The following is a 23,565-nucleotide window of genomic DNA, read 5'->3' as shown; positions in this document are numbered from 1 at the left end:
TGAACATAAAAAAAGTGTAACCTAATTTATTTATAGAAATAAAGTGTTTAAAAGGAAAGGTGAAACTAGAAATTAACATGGGGGGAAAATTAATGTAAATCGTATCTTTATTCTTAGCCTACGTCCTCTCTAATACCATCACTAGCAGCAATAAACGTCGATAACTGTGTAATTTTAGATTAGCTGATTTATACAAAACTAAACTGAGAATTTGCTACATTTACTGTTTTTAAACATGAAAATGTAACCATGAAATCCAACCAAGAAAAAGCCACACTTATATCCTCAGAATTTGAAGGCATAACTTCATTATATTCCAACACATGCCATAACTTCTCTCAGTATAAAACCAGACCTTTATAGAATGTATTCTGCTTTAAATTTGCAGTAAGAAACAAAAGGCAAGCTCAAAAGAGGATCCCCCCTCCCTGAACACTGATAACACTCTTTTCTTTTTTAAATCTGCTTCCTGGCAAGCAACGGTGTAAATAATCTATGACAAAGCTCCAGTTTCTTAAGAGCTCATCAATACTGGTTTAACTGAGGTATTGCAATTATATAGCTTTCCGTTCTCGTATCAAAGATGTCAACAAAGAGTCAAGTCTAAAAGCATGTACAGAAACTTCAAAGCTAGACAAACACTGCTCCTATTCAAGTTAGCAAAAGGCATGAAAATAGCCTATTTAATAAACTCTTGCCAATTTGGTCATGGTCAGTCATAACCACAATTGGGGGGGGATGCGTGTTGTTTATGAGATGGTTTTACTGATTTAAGAGAAAAAAAGAAGGGGGGGGGGGGCGGGAAAGGAGGGAGAGAAAAAGGAAAGACTGCCACACATCGAAGATGGAGTCACAAGCCGAAAAGATGTGAAGCAGGACTAATCTGCCCAGAGAGAAAACAGTCACTGACAGCGCAGGGACCAGCCAGACCCGAGATCTCCTCCTACAAAAGGCATCGGGCTGGCAAAACAAAGCAGTGCGATCATTAACAAGCCTTCCACACATCAGCTTCATATCGGAACACCAGTCTCACACATCCAGATATGCAAACAAGTAACTCGAACGTAAATTCGGCGTACCTCGTTTATGCAACTCCCTGAGCGGAATACCATCTCCTCCCCCGCCATCGTAGGGCAGATAGGGATCGGCAGAGACATCCATGGATGTGGCGAACCCGAAGCCCGTCTGCCGGCTCAGGAGGGCCGCGGCATTTCTTACACAAGGGCGGCCGCGGGGGACGCTGCCATGTTTGACCAGGATCCGGCCTGCGCGCCGCCGCCTCGGCGCAGGAGCCGGCTCTGCCGCCGCTGATGTCAGCGCGGGGCGGCCGCAGCCTCTGCCACTGGCTGCGCGGGCGGCGGGCGCGGCCCCGCGACCTGCGCGCCCCGCCCCGCCCGCCGCGGGGGGGCGCCGCCGCCGCGGGCCGCAGCGCTGGTCGGTGCGGGAGCCGAGGGGCCGGCTGTGGCTGCCGGCGGGCGGCACGGAGCCCGGCCGCCACCTGGGGAAGGGGGGGGGGGGCGACCGCGGCGCCCCCGCCCCGCCCGGCGGGCGAAGCGTCGAAGGGAACGGCCTCGGGGCCGGGCATGCGAGCGGCGGAACAAGTTCCCTCGCACGCCTGCAGCTGCCAACCCCGCAGCCCTGCCACCGAGGGCACGGGGGTCACCGCTCCGTCAGAAAGGCAAAGCTACCAACAACCCCGGGATCTGCACGCACGTTGTTCGCCTTTCTGGAGCCGCACCAGCAGAGACCCACTCAGAGTCACACTCGCCTTGTCTTTGGAAGGGAAAATTCACGTATTAGCACCGGGGTGGGGGGCAAGCCTGGCTCCCGGTAGTTTTATTTACTCTTTTCAAACATCAACATGATTACCACGGAGGAAGAACAATGTAACCCGGCTCCCCGGGGCCAGCTTACCCCGCTTGCACCTCCACCCCCCGCTCCACACTGCAGAGCTTTAAACTCTACAGCAGTGAAGTCAGATTCAAACATATCTAACTAAAATTGTACGGTGTCTCCCATTTTTTTTGTGATTATTATCCTGGTATTACAGCTGCATAGTATCAGCACTGATATTAAAAAAACGGGGGGGGGGGGGGGGGGGGGGGGGGCGGGCACAAAACATAATAAACACAAGTCCATACTTAAGCTTGCGTTACTCCAGACATTGACAAAATGCTCCCAGTCCTTTAAAAGCCGCAGACTGAAAATGGGCACCAACCCACACGAATACTAACCAAGGTGATACATCATCCAACAGTGACTGGTACAGCTTTGGCAAAACCCGAGCACTTCAACGAACCGGCCTCTAAAGATAGGAAATCTTAAGCTGAGTATGTAACTGCTCACAACTGAAACAGCTGTTATTATATACATATATTAATTTATGTTTACTGTATGATCTTGTGCTGCTCCTATCTTGCAATTACTGGTAAGAAAACCATTTTACATGAGATTCCCATAGTTCAGTTGGAATGGAATATGTAAGAGCTGCACATTGTTTTTCCTTTCCTTCCTCTCCAGCAGGTAAAATAAAATCATGTTCCTTGATCTATTATTCTCAGTTGGTTTAAGTGTTCCACTTCAGTAAAATGTGTCATACATTAACTACACAATCCTTTAAATTGCAGAGATTAATTTTTGTCAAACTACATTAAAAAAAATGCTCTCAAGAGCTGAAAACGCATATGCACACCTTTAGATATACTACTTCAGTATAAAACTTCAACACATCTTGCACATGTGTATGTATACACACAAACACACATAATTTACATAACCAAGGGGTCCCAGTGAAATCACTGAGACTATTCACACTTGGCAAAGTTGAGGATATTGCGTGACCGCAGCAACACAGCCCAGCATCCGTTTCATTCACGCAGGACACAAGGAAAGGAAGAAATTTTATTATGTAGGTCTTTTCACCTCTCAAAGTGACAAGACAGACAACTCTTTTTAAAAAAAAAAAAATCTTACAGTGCATTAGTTTCTTGAATAATTTTCCAAGTATGTTCTTCAGGAAGTGGTTTATGTTATAAGCCAATGTCACAAGCTGTGTACCATAAATTATATTTTTGAGCACAGAGTAGGACATAAAAGAATACTACATTTACGTCATATGTCAACGTATTAAATCTTAAAAATATGGCTCCAATACAAATGTTGAGAAAATACTGTTATCTCTATAGATGCAAAAACAAGTGAGAATAAAGGGGGGGGGGGGAGAGCATACATATAGCAAAAATACATTTTCAAACCTTAAAGACTATCACCTCCAAGACAAAGGTAACCCTTGAGCCACAGGTACTCTGTTCTAAAATACTGGTGTCTTCTACTGGGTTGAACAGATGTTTCTATTTGCTGTCATCTAGACAAGGAAATGGTTTTGAAGAGCGGCCTCCCACAATCACCTTCTCAACATGAGCAACTGAATCAAAGCTCTTGAATATCCAAAAGTGACGTGACTTTCAGAGCCATTTATGCATTCTCACCATTTCTTTTTGCCTGTGAAAAAACAAACCTAAGCACCTCTGAACTTTAAGTCAATGTAATGTGCATAATTTAAGTAGTACAACAGAAATCCCTGAGCACTCTCAACTCCTTATCTCAACAGCACCTGGAAAGAAGTCTGTAATCTTATTGTAAGTCTTTAAATAAAAAGTCATTCTTAGCAGGAAGAAATGCAACAACAATTTTATAACCTGAAGAAGGAACTGTCAGTGCATTTATTATGTCGATTATAGAAGTCAACACTAAGTTCAACTCCATATTCAAGAGAATATGAAATAAAGGATATAAAGGACTTGTATTAACAGAGTCTGGAAAATCACTGCTCATTTAAGAATCTGATGTGGTTACTGAAGGCCTAGAATGTCTTAGAGCTGATAATAAAAAGCAGTCACAGCAAAGAAATGGCTAACTTGTTGGCCTAAACGTGTTCACTGGAATAAGGGACATGCAAAATTTCTACATAAGTCTAAAAATTAAGTCCAAGTTGGAAAAGATAAAAGGTGTAAGTAGTTGGAAGTTGTACTGGATAAACTTTAGATACAAGGGAAAATAATAACACAAAGTTGTATCTGTTTTGCACTGCAGACTTCTTATTTGCTACATAAAATTGCAAGAGTTCACCTAATACTAAACTGCAACAGCTCTTCCAAGGTCACTGCTTATAGAGTGGCTGCGCAATACAGCCCTTTGTCTAGTCTTTAAAAGCAGAACAGTCATTTTCCCTTCTCAATTACAAGCAGCTTGTGTTCTCATTGTTCATAACCACTACCACTGTGTGTATTCTCTTTCCTACGATACCATGAAAAGCATTGTGTGGGTTTTCTTTACCAAAAGAGACAGATACTATGTGTGGTAACCTGAACTAGTTAAGTCAGTCTTTTTTCTTTTTAACGTCTAGAAGCCTATACAATTTAGTTTTTCCAAATTACTCTTCTTCTACATGGTCTGAAATAGTGTCTGATTTAAACTGACAATGTTATATTCAAAAGAGTATGACAGTTCACCAAACTCCAAAATTGTAGTTAGTGAAATGGTGTGTCTGGTTAACTAGGTATTTGGGGTATTACAGAGCACATAACATTATGAACACATGTTGCAAGGCCTAAAATTAGTCTTGCAATAGCCTTATTTTCAATGACTGAGAAACCCTTAAAATGGCCAATTTGGTACATAGAACAGCTCATATGTAAACAGCAGGTTTGTACAGCAGCTTGCTTTCATCACAGCAATGATAGACTAAAGCCTCTGTCCCAGAAATCCTCCGCGCCCAAATAACTTCACACATCTGAGTGCTCCCCTGGTTCTCAACAGGCACACAGTGGTGTTAACCATCACTTATATGCATCTATCTTTGCAGAAAAGGGCTTTAAGCCCATTGTTCTAGAAATATCACAATGTCTATGGGTGACACACCTTTAAAGCATATGAAGAAAGATACCTTAATCCTCCCTCCACACCTTGTATTTTCCCTTTTAGGGAGAGAGAAGAAACACAGTCAAAATAAAGCCTCCAAAAATATAAGAAAAAGTCAGAGGTTAGACACATCCGATACATCCAGGGAAAGGTGTTTTGAGGTGACAGAACAAGACCAGTGAAAAGAAGGGGAGTATCACTGAGGTATGATGGCCTGCTTACCCAAGGTTGGAGGGAGGGCTTTAATTCTGAAGCACTATTCCACCATTTCATACTAAAAAGATAAGGTTTAAGCAAAACAGTCAGGCACTTTGTTACATATAAACCAAACATATTCTCTCAATCCCCTCAATTACTTGGTTTATTTTGGTGAATGTAATTTCATAGTACCAGGTAACGAAAATGAAAATTGTGTCCTTTATGAAATTCCAAATATAAGATTGGAGATATTGAATTATTTCATTAAAGTAAGAAGAGATGCCAAAAACATATCTGATAATTACAAATGTTAGTGTCAGTGATGCAAAATATGTTGGTGACTTTTAACTGTATGTTTTTCCCCTATCACTATTCAAAACTAAGGCTTCTCCGTCACCAGAGCTAGAAGATAATGTTCTCTTGAAAAATGATACATAATAGAGCACTCCTCAAAACAGCTACCATCTCCAACCATTCTGAAAAATAATTTAACTCATATGCGCCCTCAGTTGAAGGCTGGGCATGAAAGCATCCATTTACAACAGGGCACCAAAAGTATATACAAAACGTCTCAAAACTTACTGTGCCCCCCATTCCTTTTCCTTCATTCCTTTTCTTTCCAGCTTTATTCTCCTGCCTTCCCTCCCCCCCGATTCTTTCTTTTACCCTTTTTCTCAATCCATGAAGCCAAATTAAGCCCAGGTCTAATCCCTCTACCACCTTGACTTCTCCTTTTACTTGTCTCAGTTTACTAATCTTGCAGCCCCTTCAGTCTGACTTTGTTCATTCCACATAAAATCATACAGCTCTCTCATCTGGGTCACACAGAGCCAGCAGTGGGAACACTGAAGACAATAAAGGAAGGACAAACATCCTTCTTCCAGTTCTGGTACCCAGACAAGGTCCGAGATGAAAAAACTCAAAGATGCAATCACAGAAAAAGGAAGAAGGAGGGAGAAAAAGAGAGCAAGCATTCAGTTATACATAGCTTCAAATTAATACACTGTAAAAACCCCCAAACAAACAAAAACAAAACAACCTTTTAGAGTCCCAAACTTAATTCATTCATCAGCATTATCTAGAACACTGTGCCTGACCAGTGGTGTTAGCAAAAAGCTCCCAGCTATTTATCAGATTATATATAGAAGACTCCATTAAGCCACTTCCATTGCCCTATCATCAAAAGCCTCAATGAGGCAGACAATGACAGAAAAAAATTTTAAACCAAATATAAAATTAAAGCAGAACATCATAAACTTATAGCATATGCTGTTGAGTAGTTCAAGGCAGGTGGGGTTTAAACAAAAGTCAAAAAGACCCAGAGGCAAGTGCTTGGTAGCAATACACAATGACATTTTTTTATATTTGCATTTTATTACACAGGGGAGTAAAAAAAAGCTTCTTGATCACAGTTTCTTTTTTCATAATTGTCTGTTTCCCACAAATTAATTACTTAATTTTACTCACAATCATTTCATCCAGCAGAGAACACTTTATTCCAGGATGTAGCCTAATAAGCTTGCTTCTTCACTGGCTACAATAGCTTCTTGAATTATGCCTCTACAGCACTGTATAACTTCGAATGCTGCTTTTACTCTGAAGTCAAACCCAACCAAACAGAATGCAGCAGAACAGATCACAGAGCCGCAAGTATGTTGTGTAATCAAATCTGAGACTCAATTCGGATGCTGACTTCCGCCCAGGGCAGCCCAACCTTCACTGGGAATCAATAAAAAAAGGAATGAAGACTCCTCACTGCCATGCAAAACTTTTGGGCAGGAGAAGAAAGAAACAGAGAATAAGAGGAAATAATGAAATCATGATGCAACATTAATACCCAAGACCAAAAATAAACTGGAAAACCCTCAAGCATTTGGTCCCTGAAGACTGCTTTGACATCTTGGCCCAAAACACTGAAAGCAAAACTACTCTCTTCAGTTTTCTTTTCACTTCTTTCTGGGGTTGTCCATCACACTCTTTTTGATCTATAACCCAATGATGCTGGAAAAAAATCCTTGACATTAACAGACTACATACAGCCATCAGTGTGAGGAGTGGAGGGTTTTTTCCTTTTTTTTTATTAATTGGTTAGCTTTACACTGACATTAAAAATATCTGGTTTCACTGTAGTAATCCTGTAAGGAGGACTTGGAAAGGAAAAGGCTCTTTGCTGGCTCTTTTCTGCAAACAGGTCACTTTCTCTGATTCTTGAAGAGATTCTTAACTACTTTCTGTCTTTTTTCTGTTCTTTTTCTTTACAGGGTAGGCTTTTACTACAGAAGTCCTACTGTGTTTTCACCTTTGTGTATGTGTCCTTTCCTCACACTCCACTCTAAGACTGTAGTTACAACTCATCAAGAACATCCAGCATCAGTAGGAAGTGATCCTGGCTTACTTAGCAGCTTTCCTAAAGTTTACTTCTCCTTTTAGTCAAAATTCTGCTACCAAGATGATCCTATTTTTCCTCTTACATAAATGCATATAAGGAAATGGGCTTTTTTCTGCTAGACTGCCCTTACTCAGTTTTAAGGCTGCTTATTTTTGGCCACTATTTCCAACTTGCTGTTCAAAGTATGTGCAGGGGACAAAATTACAGCACCAACGTGTATTCCTCCCTAGGTATGAAACTTACTTGCCCTCTTTAAGAACATTATATCTCCATACACACATAAGCTGTATGAACACAGTGCCAACAGCCATTTTGTATGTTGTTAACACATACTACTGTACTATGCCAGGCATATTTGAATTCCATGAAACTCTGAGCTCAGTATTTGTAGTGTTCAGAGTAAGACCATGACATGCCCATCTTTCAAATGCTATGTAAAGTTCCGATCCCCCCCTTAAGCTACAGACACTAGAAAAGGTTCAGAAAGGGGCAGTGAAAAGGATTCAAAGCATGGAATACCTGCAAGGTCCAACTAAGCAAACCAGAAGTCCTTAACCTGGAAAAGAGGTAACTGAAGAAGGAAAGAAATAAGTAGCAATAGAAAGAATTTTTTCACCATCTGTTCTAATAACAGAGCTCTTAAAATAGTCATTGTTGTAGAGAATCAAGACCACTACAAACAACAAGGGCAAGGACAACAAGAAATTTTTGTTAATGAGTATAAAGGTATAGCAAAACACAAGCTATTAACAATTTGATAGCTCACACTAGTGATTAATAAATATACCTGCTCACTGATTTTCTCTAATTAAATCACTGCTCAAACTTGGGATTTAAATCTATGATTCTTTCCACTCTCCTCTTAAAAATGAGAAAAGGGACTACCACCTTTCACAGTGACAGCACCATGCTATCCACGTGATAATCCTTGTTAGTTTCTACATGCATATGGCCAACGCATAATAGGCCTTATCAGAGTAAGTGTACTTGGCAAGATAATCAAGCCAGCCTAGTTTCAGGTCACCCTGTCCTCATGTCATATCAAACCTTGCTCTTTCAACAGCAGTTTCATTTTAATAAGCTAATAATACCCCCTAAAACCCTTATGTAATAGCAGAAATATTTTTCACAGCTGCAACTATCAACAAGAAAAGAGCTTAAACATTTATGCTGTATGAGGGTGAGCAACAAGGAAGTCTAAGTTAATGCACAGGCCGGTGTTAGCCTAGGCAAGACTCTGGCAGTCATAGCTGTTCTCAGCAGTATTTATACTGGATTTAGGTTCAAAATAAGGAAGAGAAGGTGGTTCTTCACCTAAAACGTAACTAAGCTGTTAGAGCTTGCCAAAGGATGGTGCAGGTGCTAAAGAATTGCTTCAAGAAAAAGTTAGTGCAAGACAAATACATTGATAAGGATTAAAACTCTAAAAACCACTACACAGTTGAGAGAGGCCCTTAGCCATACAAAACTGCTGTACAAGTACTCACATGCCTATGACTTACTCACCCTGTTCTTACTCTTCCTTAAGCACTGACTTTTGACCACTGTCGGTGACAGGATGCTGCACTAGGTGGATTTGTGGTTTGACCCAGTACACCTGTTCTTGTGTTTCAGGGACATCATGATACCCTCTTCCAGAATAACATTTCTGTTTAATCCAAGCAGATTAAAAGCTTTCACTTTAAAATGCTGGTAAGCAAGAATATCCTCAAAGGTAGAAAACAAGAATGCAGCCTGACATAAATTTGGTTAAAATCATATCTGCCTCCCTTGGTGACTTAAGAGAACAAATCAAAGGTAAAATGAATAAATGAAATATTATTAAAGCTGTAGTGAATATTGGTTATTTATCACCTAAAGACTTTACCATCAAATCAGACTTAATTATTTTATTGTACGCTTCAGACTCTTCTTTCCACATACCTACATATACACCATCGCATTTTCTCTGCTTTCATTCCTTCATTTTACGCTATTCATACAGCATGCCTGGGAGAAGGACATACTTAGTAACACACCACCAGGCTGCCAAGTCAGTAATAACTGCCTCAGCAGCATCTGTTAACAAAAGCAGTGTGCTTTAAGCACTTCAGCAGAGCTGCAGAAGGAAACCAACAAGACTGTATAATACCAGAAAGGAAAGAATTAATTAACAGTATTATGATTCCATCTTCCAGAGTATCAGGCTAGAAATGCATAAGCTTGATGTGTCTTGGAAAGTGATGAAATCGAGATTTGTAAATACAACTTTGGCAGGAGAGACTAGTGAGACCACTCAAGGTCTGTTGGTAGGGTAAGTTCTAAAACCAACACAATTCTCATATCCTATAAACGAGTTTTCAAAGAACTGGCTGTGGCATTTGTAAAAAATTGAAATGGTCAGTATTTGTTTTTAAACATTTAAGAGAACAAGAAATTAATTGGTTACTGAATCTCTACATACATACTGTCATGATTTACATCCCTCAAAGTCTAATGCCACACCAATCCAACTACAATCTGAAGGCTCAGACTAACACTGTAACACCATTACAGACTGTTCAACTAAAACTGTATCAAGTGAATTTTCATTTTGGACAATAATCATGTTCAAAAATAATACAGAGTTCAAGAAAATCACTATCACGATGAACAGGTAAGATGCTGTCCTGGTTTCAGCTGGGATGGAGTCAATTTTCTTCTTAGCAGCTGGTACAGTGCTGTGTTTTGGATTTGGTGTGAGAACAACCCTGATAGGACACTGATCTTTGTAGTTGTTGCTGGGTTATATTTATACTAAGTCAAGGACTTTTCAGTTTCTCAGGCCCTGCTAGCAAGAGGGCTGGAGGGGCACAAGAAATTGGGAGGGGGCACAGCCAGGACAGCTGGCCTGAACTAGCCAAAGGGGTATTCCATACCATATGACATCATGATCAGTATATAATCTGGGCGGAGCTGGCCAGGGCCTGTTGACTGCTGCTTGGGGGACTGGCTGGGCATCAGTCAGTGGGTGGCAAGCAATTGTACTGTGCATCACTTTTTTTCCTCCCTTCCCTTCAGATTTTATTCCTCTCCCCATCTCCCTCCTTTTCATTACAATTGTTATTGTTCTTATTGTTTTGGTTTTTTCCTCCTATTTTATTTTAATTATTAAATTGTTCTTATCTCAACCCTCAAGTTTTATATTCTTTTCCGATTCTCCTCCCCATCCCTTGAGGTGGGCAGGGAGTGAGCAAGTGGCTGTGTAGTACTTAGTTTCTGGCTGGTGTTAGACCACAGCAGATGCAAAAGACATTTCAAACAGATGCAACTCACTCATTCAATAATGACATCCAGTAACTAAGATAAAAACTTCTTTTTCCCCTTAACCTAAGTATCTTGTAGTCAATTTTTTTGTTTTCTGCCAGTACTTTTGAAATCCTTGAAGGAAGAACTTTACTAATTTGCCAGTTCTCCATGTAAGCATAACGTATACCAACTTATGTTCCAGAAGGACAAAATTAACTTCATGCATTACTAATAAAAAGTAGTAAAACACCCCCATGATTCTGTAATTGTCAGATATCCTGTGTTCAGCCGCATTAGTAATATGGCACACAGTCAAAACGTCTGCAACTGTAACTACAATCCAACAGGAAAAAGTCAATGATAACCTGTTACTGACAATTTAACTATTAAAAATAAACTAGCTGTACCTCACTCACTGTTGCCCTTGTGATCAGAGCAAGTCCTGTTGTCTCATGCTTCAATTTGTATGGCATCATTTGAGAGCAAATATATTCCTTACTTTAGAATAACAATAAGCCCTGTAATGCAAATATTGCTAACTTGGAAAATAGGTCGTATGTAACTTAGGAAAGAGAGATGTCAAACTGTCATAATGATTGTTCAGTCAAGTCAGTTTTATACCACATGCATGGAAAACACAAACTATGTCAATGGTGCAAAATGATTTTGAGCACCCTTCTTCGTATCAGCTCTGGACAACAGGAAGAATCTGCTAATGCAACTTCCTTCCACACATGAAGAATATAACAGGGACTTAAGTTCTTTACACAGGAAATAAGTTATTTTATTCTTTTCTTTGTATTCTTTCTTTTCTTTATAAACTGCAACAGCTAAATAGAAATGAGCATATATGTGAAAGAACATTCATGTGTTGCTGGAAAAGATAATTATCTCTACATCTTGCTTGAATAATTAACCTCTGATGTGGTACATGTTTCTTGATTATATAGAACCACCTGCACGTGCTGAAAGTTACATCCTGTTTCTCAAATAGTGCCATAATATTAGTTCACGATATCATAGATTTACTGCCAGCATTTAGGGTGCTGCAGAGGGACTGGTTTGGTCTCTCACTTTAGGCAAAGGACTTCAACTCATGAATAAGGTCAGTTTAGGAGAGCTCCAGCATTTTACATCATGACCCGTTGGCATATTATTTTTTTTCAGTGGCACTGCTATCACTGCAAGGACGTAGTAGCAGCTGTGGCAGCAGCTTTTGAATTACCAGTTTACAGGTTGTCATATTAAGGTTAACTATTGCCAATTTTATGTTAACACCATATGCCAGACTGTAAACTGTCTCCACGCTGAAGTCACAATATAAGCAACTAAGCGCCTTCAACTGAAGCAAGAATCATCACTATAGCTATTGAAAAGAATGCCAAGCTCATTCAGGACCCAGACTCCCACAGACAGATCAAAGTACCTTGAGGTGTAAACACCAGTGAGATCATTTGTTTGCAAACAATTTTTACTGCAAATAAGGTTTAATCATCTGATTTCCATCGGTATCTTGAAAAATTTGCAGTCCGACAACACTACAAAAATCCCCCTCCTGCTGAGCTTCCTGTACACTCATATTAAAAAAAAAAATAATAGTGAAAACTGATGCAGGTCTCTCTCTCCGTCATTTTACTCAGACTTGAGAAATGTTTATATGATATGAGAGACCTCTGTTTCACGTCACTAGTTGGCTAACCCAGAGTCATAACAGGAAAAATTTTGAACATTTGAAGAGACTTGTTATACCGTTCAAGCTCAGCCCGTACCCAAGAACTATGTCTCGAACTTTTAGAGACAGGCAAGGGAAGCCAGTGCTGAGAGAAAAAGAATGGATCAGATATTTAATCTTCTCATTCATACTCCTCAGTTAAAATATTAATCTGATAATATATTTCAAAACTGGAGATTTCACTTCTGTTTAGAAATAATTATTTTCTTCCTCCATTCAAGTGACAGAACCCTAATGAACTATCCTAGTGTAACAACTTCTTACAAGCTAAATAGTATAGAACTTCTATAAAATTTAAACCAGTAAATATTAGCTTATATGATTTAACTATTAACATTGCAAAGCTATCAGTTCTTTAAGTAAAACATGGCTTAAATTGACCTAGCAAGAAGCAGGGCAAACAGTCTAAAAATAAGAAATAAGTCATGATGAAAATGATCTCCACAGATTGCATACATGAAGTACAGTGCACGTACAAGCACTGGTAAGACATCCTCCATACAAAGAGGCAGATACTTCTGTTATCAGTGTAAGGTCACCATACTTCTCATTAGACAGCAGATCAACAAGAAAAAACACTAACTTCAGTACTACAAAGAGATCAGTTTTGATAAGCAACAAAAGCAAGTTCTGATCAAAGCTGACAGGCAGCATCCCTTCTAGGCAGAGCTCTGGTGCAAGCCATCCAAGCCTCCACATGCATAGCAATTTGATTATTTAGCATGTTAACACACACTATGCTCAAAGAATTTACAATTTCACTATTGTACTTTTTCTCCATAATGCTGCCACTAGAAGTCTAAAATTTATGCAAAGAAAACAGCTACTGGAAAACATAACAGGCACATGACATTCTACATATAATTAATCACGATATAATTACTATACATATATAAATATATGCATTAAGTATATAATACTACATATTCACAATTTCTGTTTTCTTCTCAGATGACACAGTAAAGGACAGATCACATACATCTCTCAGATGGTGTTAAGAGAAACAAGATTGTAGTACAGCATTGTTTTTAAGAGAATGCTGAAAACCCCAGAAGGGACTACACAAATCCATTCAAATTGCAAATCAGAGGTGACACTAAAAAGGCAAATCTCTATCACTTAATTATTAAAGAAATCCAAAAGTCTAGGTGATAAGACTTTCTGAAAACTGGTTTCAGTTAAGTTCACTTGTTTAGTCCCATGTAAGAGAATTTCCCACGTAAAACAAGTAGTTTTATTATTATTAATAGTCTTAATAAATAAGACTATAAATGGTCTTAATAATATTAATTATACTAATCTATTTTTAGCATTCTTTCCTATTTTCTTCCTAATTCCACATGCTTTCAACTGAAGACATATTTATTCACCATTGAATAACAGCCTCAATGGCTTTGTAAGCCTCAGTTGAGTACTTAAGCATGAGTGGTAATGTGAATGGCAGTATTGGGCAGGCTTTATAGAATTGCTGTCCTAACAGCCAAGGGACTTACCAAGCCTACTATCTTCTATTAACTAACTGCCCTCTGAATGAGGGAGGAAACTACAGTTCCTTTAGAAATTCCATATTGCTAGCTTTTTATCTGCCTAATATATGTACAGTTTATAGTGCAATTTTCGTTAGCCAAAAAAAGGTGGGAAAAAAGATAATTTTATAATCCTTCATTTTCTCCTCATTGCATGGTCTTCTTTTTTTTTAAATCTGTTATTCTGTATTTCATTACATAACCTGTAAAATTATGATGAACAAACTATTGTCCATGGCAACCTACCCGGATCGGATAAGCTCATGACTGTGCTCCTTTGTACTCCAAGCCTACATTCTGCATGATGCAGCTTTCAATTTGACTACATTATTTCCACAATCATTTTAAGTACAGATACATTATTGCCATTTTGTTCATGTTGCTAAGAAACCAGGTTCATAAATCCTTCTGGTCCTACAGACTTAAACCAGAATCTGTCTGTTTAAGCCGGGCTCCTGATTATGGCAGGGTTCACCAGCTAAAGCACAGAGCTAGGTGTAACGCCTCTGCATTCACATCATGCTCTGGAGGGCCTGCAATGATGACAAGCATGGGATCTTTCAGTTACCGGGATAGTCCTGCCCTTCCTCAGGAGGTGGGACAGGTTCTGTATGGTGAATTCACCTGTACTTAGACTCAACAGAACAAAAATATGTTAATAAAGAGATGATTAAAGGATAAGATCATTTAAATAAGACATATATAATCAGACAAAAGGAATACAGATGAGAAGGATGCTTATAATGATTCAACACAACTATCTAGTACAATGCCAACATCCAATTCCTAAGTGTGGCAACGGGAAAATGCATGAAGGAAGAGACTCTGCATGGAAGACAGACACCTAAATGTTAATGGGAAGGAATGGGTGATAGAAGACTTGAGGCTGAGCTTGAAACCAAACAAAGTAAGAGGAAGTGACAAAAATATAGATTTATGAAGTTTACTATATCTTCGACAGAAATTACTTTCCCTCCTGGTCCCATTTCTGACCACTGCTAAGAGAATGTCAACACTTTTTAATTAACAAAGCAGTTAATGGAGTGAAAGGAAAAAAGCTTTGTATTACTTCAGTGCTTTTATCAGTGCTCACAGTAGGACGTTTTCTTTGCAACTTTTTACCTAGTCAAAAGTTCAGCTCCTATGGCGTTTTCTGTTGCTTCTAACACCACCTCTACTTAACAAGGTTTTTTGCCTGTTTTACAGATCTGAAGCTGAATCAAGCAGAAATAAATCTATTTCTAGAAGTAACAATTAAGAGACTGTTAACTTCTGCCCCAAAGAAATAATGAAGACAGTGCGACTTCCAAAGTCCTGCTGCAGCAAGAAAGATCAGATAGCTGCAGAATAGCCATCTTTTCCCTACTTGACAGAAAGATTGTCATTTGCCAGAAGTAACTGCCTTGTATCAGAAGTCATCCCACACAATCTAACAGTTCAGCAAGCACACAGAACAACCTTCAGCCACTTTCAGGTTTAAAGCATCCCTCTGAAGGACAGATTAACCAAAGAGAAACAGCAATTAGTCATGAAAAAGGGTTGGTTCTGTTTATGAAAAAAAACCAAAAAGCCTCAAACCAAAAATCCAATGCCCACAAAACCACAAAAATAAAACCCAGATAATTTCTTAAGCTGAAATTAACATTAACTTACCAATCGATGCATCACCATCCAAGAGATTGTCATCTTCAGAGGTCTGAAAGTCCATAATTACACCTGCTCCATCTAAAAGCTCCTCATCGCTGCTTGCACTAGTTATACTGTTGTAACTGTTTCGATAGTACCCTCTATGAAACAGCTGCTCAGACTCCATTTAGCTGCTTTATAACCTATACAAAGAAAATGAGTTACTTTCTATTTGAATATGCAAAAAAAATACCGAGAAGTTTATATCAAATAAAACAATTCTATTTCATGCTTTGGGGAAAATATATTAAGGTCACAATACTACAACTTACAAATAAAGTAGCAGTAATACAGAACATTTTATATACAGAACCTTTTACACATTATTGTTTTTTTAATGGAATGATGTCTCCTTACCCCCTTCCTTGCACTCTCCTTATTTCAGTGTTATCATCATGCAAGTATTTCACTTGAAGCACAGGTGTTTGGAATGTACATGCCCCATGCGTATGAATTTGCATCGTACCATGGAGCTGGTGCAAAATCCAGCCAGTTTTAAGGTTAAAAAATTAGTTTCTTTAGTCATGGTACCTTTGTACTGTGTCTGCTTGGAGTGAAACAGATGGCAGGCTAAAGCCATAGTTCCGTGCAAACAGCTGTTCATTCTTTTGCACAGAAAAGTGAAAATTTAGAAGTGGAAAACATTTCAAAATCTTTGTGTCTACACAAAGCTTTCAAAACCCTTATCTATATGCCTTTTATTTGGTTATTTTATTTTTAAACAAAACGAGGCATTAGCAACACGTGCTTTTGCACATTCAGTATAAAACTAATACATCAAGTTTTCACAGACTCAAGCCAAGTCCTCCTTTGCCTTGTAGAGTTAAATCCACAGAAGTAACTTGGTGATTGGGGTGGGAAGGAGGACAAGACATGATCACATCTCGATTTCATACTCTTCTTTATCCAAAGAAGTTCTGTCTTTATAATTTCTCAAATATCATCACTTCTTATTAACATACAACAGCTCAACATGCATTTTTTCAGTAATAAGAAACGTCTCATTCCCTCCAACCAAAGAAGATACCTCCCAGTCCATCTCCAAATCTCTTCCTTACAGCCTTTTTCCTCTACCTATCCACAAATTCTGTAAACATTCACCGTAACTGATACAAAGCTATATGCACTGTAAACCTCCAGCCAGCTGGCAGCAATAAAAAGAGGTAACAGAACTTCCAATTCAGACCCCTCTCCGCTACCCAGCTGTTGAGCCTTGTGAAGTATAGCTAAACTCATTGGCCAGTATCAAGAGTTACTAGTAGAGGTCAGACACAGCTCTCCCATACTGGCAAACAGCTCAGCATTCTAAGTTATCTAGAAGAAGCGGTGAAAAATGAAGCAACAAGGTTTGCTGGGTAGCTGCAGAAGGAAGTCTCCGCATTGTGCAGCTGGATGATGACATAAAATTCTGTACAGGTAAATATGAATGTCACATGGTGATGAGGCAGCAGAACCAATCTCACCTTATAAAGCAACAGGCTCTGACCCCATTACTACTGTTCACAAATGTACTAATAAAGTTACAAGAAAGAGCTCAGCCTGCACCAGCAGTCCTCAGATTAATCTGATACAAAAATTATCAGTTAAGAGAGAGAACTTCATTAAACCCCTGTACAAATCCACAGCTCATTCACACCTTAAATATTTTACATAGTGCCAGAAGTTCAAAAGGATTATAGAAGAGCTGAAAAAGGTTACAAAAGAGCACAGTGACAACGGAGCGAAAAATAGCATTCCTTCTACAGGGCAACAAAATGAACCATGGCTCTTCAGTCTGGAAGAGGTGTAATATAGAAGACAATACAATAGATGTCAGCAGAATCACAAGTGGCATGAAGAAGGTGAAGAGCATCAGCTGGTTTTCAATAGTCCCTACATGTCATAATGAAAGAGGTGAGGTGACAAGCAGAGAATAAAGGGCTGATTCTTCACACAGCATGTATGGAAGTGGTGAATTCTTTGCCACTTTGCAGAAGTATGTGATGGTTCATAAAGCAGCCTAACAAGGTCACAGAAGACAAAAAAAAAATCATGAAAAGCTATTAAAGATGACACCTCTGGTGGAAATGCTGGAGGCTAGGAGTGCATTCTGGAGATGTGCATATGCTTGTTTGGTTCTTAATACTCTTCCCTAGAGATCTGCTATTGGGCAAGACAGATCCCTTCGGCTCTACTCATTCTCATTTCCTTAAAAAAGTATTTTGAATATTTACAATTTAAAACATACTCTCCCTTCAAATACATTTTTTCCATTCATCTTTATGTGAAAAATCTTATCTTCTACCATTTTTCAGACACTGTGGAAAGTTTCTTAACCGACAGCCAAAAAATTTCACACTGCCATATTATGAAGCATATCCTATTTGAAAACACAGTGGCTTGTATCTGGAAACAATGGAAGCATCTCCATTTTTTCCACAAATAGATCAGATCAATTTTAAATTTATTCAGAAGGTACACCTAAAACTGTTCAACAGGTACTAACTTTTCACTCACACACAGTAATTTTTGGCATTTCCAATTAAACAGTACCTACAAAGAACATGCCCCCAAAAAAGTCAGATCAAAACCAGTCTATTTCATTACTATGCTCACAGAAAATCCTGTTGGTATCACCCTGTCAGTACCAGTTGGGTACTATCATAAACAGAAGCCACACACAGAGCAGAAATGAGAAATTGGGACTTCCTAGAATTGATTCCACTTGCTGCATCATTGGTCACTTTCCTTCACCTGCTTCATGCAACGAAATTATATTCTAGACTCATCTACCAGCTGGCCTCCTGCTTGAGTGAAATCTTTATTACTTTTACATTCATCTGACTTTCTACATTCTAATGAGTTTTACAAGGAGACAGAACACTTTCCTGCCTTGTCCATAGGAACAGCACTAGAAGAAAAAAAGCACAAGACAAAAATTCCCCTGTAACACAATGTTAAGTTTTTGTCTGTTGTGTTCTCCTGTTGTATAACTGACTCTTTTTAGTAGTTCTTTTTCCACTTATTTAGTAATCTTTGCTACAAAGGAGAGAACAATTAAGAAGAAGAAAGATCACCATTCAGTTAGCAATCACAAAAAGTTGTTTCTAAATTTATCAAAACAGAGAGGCAGCAAATCTAGACCTCAAAACAACCGCTACTTTTGCGTCAAGCCCAGGCCTCCAAACTCAAATTCAAACTGCTCCAAAAACTCTTTAAGATCCTTACCGTTAGTGTGCAAAAGTGAGAAGTATCTCTCTTGTAAACCACAGACAGAAACACAACTAGCAAAAGCAATTAACTGAGTGAGGGAATGGACTCTATGGTGTTAACAGATGCAAATTAAGGAGGCATGAGTAGTGAGTTCTCTTTTTAATGATTTCTTCTTAGGTTTGATGCATATTGAGGCATGGCTAAAGTCAGCTTAGTCTTTAGTTGTACCCAGTTTGGAAGCCACATACAGGTTTTTCATCTAATCAAGACATTTTCCTGTAATTTTCTCAGCAGAAATATTTATTACAGTATAAAGGTGGAACACTGTACATGTCTTTTTTAAAAAAAAGATACAATTTTCTTTATATTGAACTGCACAGCTTCAGTTAATCTTACTATAAACCTGCTATTCAGAATAAGAGAAATAACACTCTCTTTGGATGCCTTTTAAATCACTTTAGATAAATGTCAGAACAGTGGATTACAGATATTAAATCTTCCTGTAACTGAGAAAATACTTTCAGACTACAGTGGAAGGGGAAGTTCCATCAATTAGTAACTGACAAACAAAACCAACAGACTCTCCGGAGCCAGACCAAGCACACTGTGAAGAATCCCTGCATCATATCTCCACAAACATGATTCCACATGCCAGCTCCTCTGGCACATACATGCCTGCAGTTACATGATAGGCACGATACTACAGGCCTTCTCTTTTTGTTTTGAAACACTACATGTATCCTGCCGCAGACATTGCCACTGACAGACCTCTCCAGCAGTCAAACAAAAGCTCTAATACCAAAACTATTCATTTTGAGGACCTTAACCAAGATTCCCAAGAACTGTACATCAATTCTCTAAATTTCCAGAGTCAAGCACCCCAACTGCTTTGCATCTGACACTGTGTTACAGATACTGCCTCACAGCAGCATGCAGCAAAAGCAGGAATGCAGGAAACTAAGACCATGAGGACGCTATTAACTGTTCAATAAACTTCACATTGGACTAAAAGTTTACTTCTTGAGAGCATGTCAGTTACTAAGTTTTACTAAGTTGTCCACCACTACCTGCAACTTGGGGGGGGGGACGGGACGGGGGGGACGGGGGCAGGTAAGGACAGGACAGCTTATGTCAACAAACAACAAGTTTCTTTGTGTGCCTTTAAGAAAAATGTTTGTTTAACAAACTAGGATACGAAGTCAGGGATGCATTATCTTGAGCTGTGTTAAACATTCAAGGTAACTTCCACGTGTACACTCATGTGACCTCAAAATGCTGTTAGCTGGTAAGACATCTGCCTTGCCTGAGTGAAGAAAATGGAGTGACGTGGACACAGAGAGCAGACACCTCCTCAGAAACAGATTGCTGGCAACAGCAATAAAGAAAAGGAAGAGTAAGGAATATTAGTTTGCTATGGTTACAACAGCCAGAAGAGAACGAGTATCATGCCTGACCCACTCTGGTGCAGATTATCCTTTGTGGATACTAGAAGAGGGCATTCATACAAGAGAGGCTGCAAATGCCTGCAGAGTTGTGAAGAGAGAACTAACCAGCCAACTTGCCATTTTACATCAGATTCATTTCACAGATTCCCTGCCCTATCCAAATGAGTACTAGAAGACAAGTGGGGAAAGAAGGAAGTTACTCAAGAGAAATTGTAAACAGGGAAAAAAAGCTACTGGCTGAATGCTAGCCAAACCTAGTGTCCTGGAAAAGCAAACAAAAAACCCTACACCAGAACCCCCATAAATGCTAGTTACAGTAAATATTTAAGTAATAAGCCTTTTTTTCAACCTAGACTACTGTAAAAATTGAAGAGAGATTGCAAAGGATTAATGTGAACATTAAAGATACTACCTTTAACTTATTTCTATGAAGCATCTTGATCCAGACTCCAGTCCAGATACCTCAGCAGACTCAAAAATGCTTCAGATTATCTTTGAAAAACAAAACAAAACCAAAAAAAACCCCACAGTAATGCACTGTAAGAATAAGCAAAAGAAAAATCTAAGCTATATGCAGGAAGCCTTTGGAACAGGCAACGAACTTGAGTCAAGTCACATAAACAAGTCTTCTACAAAAAGACTGCAAAGTGAAGAAGTTGCAACTAACCTCTCACACTTCCATCACTAAGGTATTTCCAGGATGTCGTGACCCACCAAAACTCTCCTGCAAACTATGTCAACAGAGAAGCCTCTGGCACTAAAAAAATTAAACAAAAAACCTGAAAACAAGACAAAGCCACCAACAAAAACCACAAAACTAAAGAACAGGCAGCTAAAGCAGCATGTCTTACCTCTTATGACTAGGAACAGGGAAGAAAGTAACCACTATACAGCTATATTGAACTGTGAAAGATCTAATTAAATACAATGCAGGCAGGAACAGCATTGGTAAAGGAGATGAGCACAGAAACAGCTATTTTAGTAGGAGAAAAAGCATATAAGGCTATTGCAGTTTTCTGCACAGTCTAGTACCCCATGCACTTCTCTGCTTTCAAACACCACACATCCTGCTTATCTTTCAAGCTCTCTATATAAAAGGTCATGCAGAGAAGAGTCAGCTGAGCAAACCACTTCCAGTGCTGATAAATTTCTCTGGAGAAGACAGAGTAGGACACTAAGAAGTCTGATTTACAGGACATTTGTTGTCAGTCAACCTGAGCAATCTGTAAATCTTGGGTACGTGCTCTGTTGTCCCATAAAAAACACGTAAAACCACTTTCCTGTATCTCAAAGGGGTGGCAGGAAACAAAGGCATCTTAAATTTGTTATTTCCCCATAGGGGAGGGTGGAATGAAAACTTAAATATACTCTTCCAGATTACAAACCTTCTTCAAATAGTTGAAAGTAAACACACAAAGAACCCACCAACAACAAAAACCAAACTAAAAATAAACAAACCCAAAAAACCTCATAAACCAAACCAATAAAACCTCACAATTACTGATTTTAACAGAAGAGCTCTTCCCTAAAAATCAGTGTAATAGTCAATTTTTCTGTTCAGTACTAACAGCTAAGAGCTAAAAGACAGTCATCTGTTCCCTAACTCACACATACCTTCTTGCAAACCCTACATGAGGACATCTAGTGAGAAGTGCTATGCAGACATAAACCAAAAGCAGATGACATTAAAATTAATAATACAATCTTTACACATAAGAATGTGTTCTACAGTAGAGGAAATGCAGTGATAGCAACAGAAGAGTCATTTGCTAAAAATATTTTTACAAATATTTTTACAAAATTTTTTACAGGATTTAAAACATTTTTAACTAGCGAGAACCTTCCAGACTGATTTTGTTATGCAATAGTCAGGAATTCCATATACATGATATTATTAAAAAAAGTATCCAACTACCACACACTTTAAGAACAGGTAGATGACAGAAACATTCCCCACACTCAAAATCTTCACATATATTCCATACATGGGGGTATGTCAGAATGGCCTACAAGATGGAAGCAGTCCAGAACAGCTTTGAACACTTCATTCCAAACCTCCCATATTATGTTAATTTAAAATAATACAGTGTATTTTTTTATTTTTTAAATAAACCTGCCCTTCAAGAAGAATTGAGCTCAGAATCAATCTGACTTTTACAACAGTTTTAAAATAAAGACCATCTTGTGGCCACTCTTTCATCCTCAGTCCCACTAGCATCAAAATTACATTCCCATTTTATGCAGACCCAGCATACCTAGCCTCCATTTATTCATTTTGCCTGTCATGTGAAGAGAGTTAAGCAAGATAAGAACATTACTCATCTTCCAAACTCCAGGTTTGAAGAAGTAGTGAACAAATTGTGAGGAATTTCTCACTGCAATTTTTAGATCACTAGCAGACTATTTCTTCATAAAAAGGCTCAAAAAAATCTTACACTTGAAACCACATACAGAATGGGAAAGGAGTGAAACAGTAGCTTTCCTGAACTTTCTCAAGTCAGCTTAGACCACAAAAAGTCTGAAGGATGCCCAAGAACCCAAACTGTCAAAAATTAGGGAATACATATGCTAACCTTAGAAAAATAAATACACAGAAGATCATTCTCTGTAGCATTCAAAAATCCACCTGAAACTAACTTAACTGATGTAAGGAACAGAACTGCTCCTATGGCAGTTGTTTACTGAGAAAGAATCTTGCTCAATTTTTAGGTGATATTTAGAAAAATAAAGTCACAAAAGAACACTGTCAGCTTAAGCTATTTGAGTTTAAAAAACAAAATAAAACATTTGATTTTACATAGCAGGTACTCCTGGAATAGAAAATAAAGTTTCCAAAAACATACATAGGTAAAGCTTAGTCTACTTCCATTCACAGCTACTTCCAAAATAAAATTAATATTCATGAAGGAAAGAGACACACTCAAATATTCTTTAAACAAGAAAGAAAGCAAGGACAAACGCAGAAACACACAGACAAAACTACATGAAGAGATAATAATTGTAAAGCACAAAGACAATCTTCGCTTTAAAACTTTAAGAAAACAGATTCATATCTACTTTCTAGATTCTACTGAATCTTACCATTCTTAGTTATATAAGCTTAACATAACAACAGCCTGAATTTTTTTTTGCTTTTTGTGGTACATACCAATACAGAATATCACCACTAAATCTGATCTTCACAAAAGGAGAATCAATAATAAATATTCA

At 38.6% G+C, this 23,565-nt stretch overlaps 1 protein-coding gene across 7 annotated transcripts in view; it reads right to left on the bottom strand.

Annotated features, from left to right (window-relative positions):
- CLCN3 (chloride voltage-gated channel 3) overlaps positions 1-23,565 on the bottom strand; it is a 70,825-nt gene that overhangs the window by 40,127 nt on the left and 7,133 nt on the right. For 4 of the 7 annotated variants that reach the window (XM_056346207.1, XM_056346198.1, XM_056346236.1 and 1 more), the window contains one exon: positions 15,686-15,861. The exons of 1 other annotated variant lie outside the window; for it this stretch is intronic. In XM_056346207.1, the coding sequence (XP_056202182.1) occupies positions 15,686-15,845 (160 nt within the window). In that variant the 5' untranslated portion in view covers positions 15,846-15,861. Of the gene's footprint in view, positions 1-1,079; positions 1,293-15,685; positions 15,862-23,565 lie in introns of those variants that run through there. 2 more of the 7 variants (XM_056346217.1, XM_056346256.1) reach the window with 2 other exon arrangements.

Source organism: Falco biarmicus, chromosome 1, assembly GCF_023638135.1.
Source record: "Falco biarmicus isolate bFalBia1 chromosome 1, bFalBia1.pri, whole genome shotgun sequence".
NCBI lineage: Eukaryota > Metazoa > Chordata > Aves > Falconiformes > Falconidae > Falco > Falco biarmicus.
Note: the sequence above shows the minus strand (reverse complement) of the source record. Positions and strands in the feature narration are given on the sequence as shown.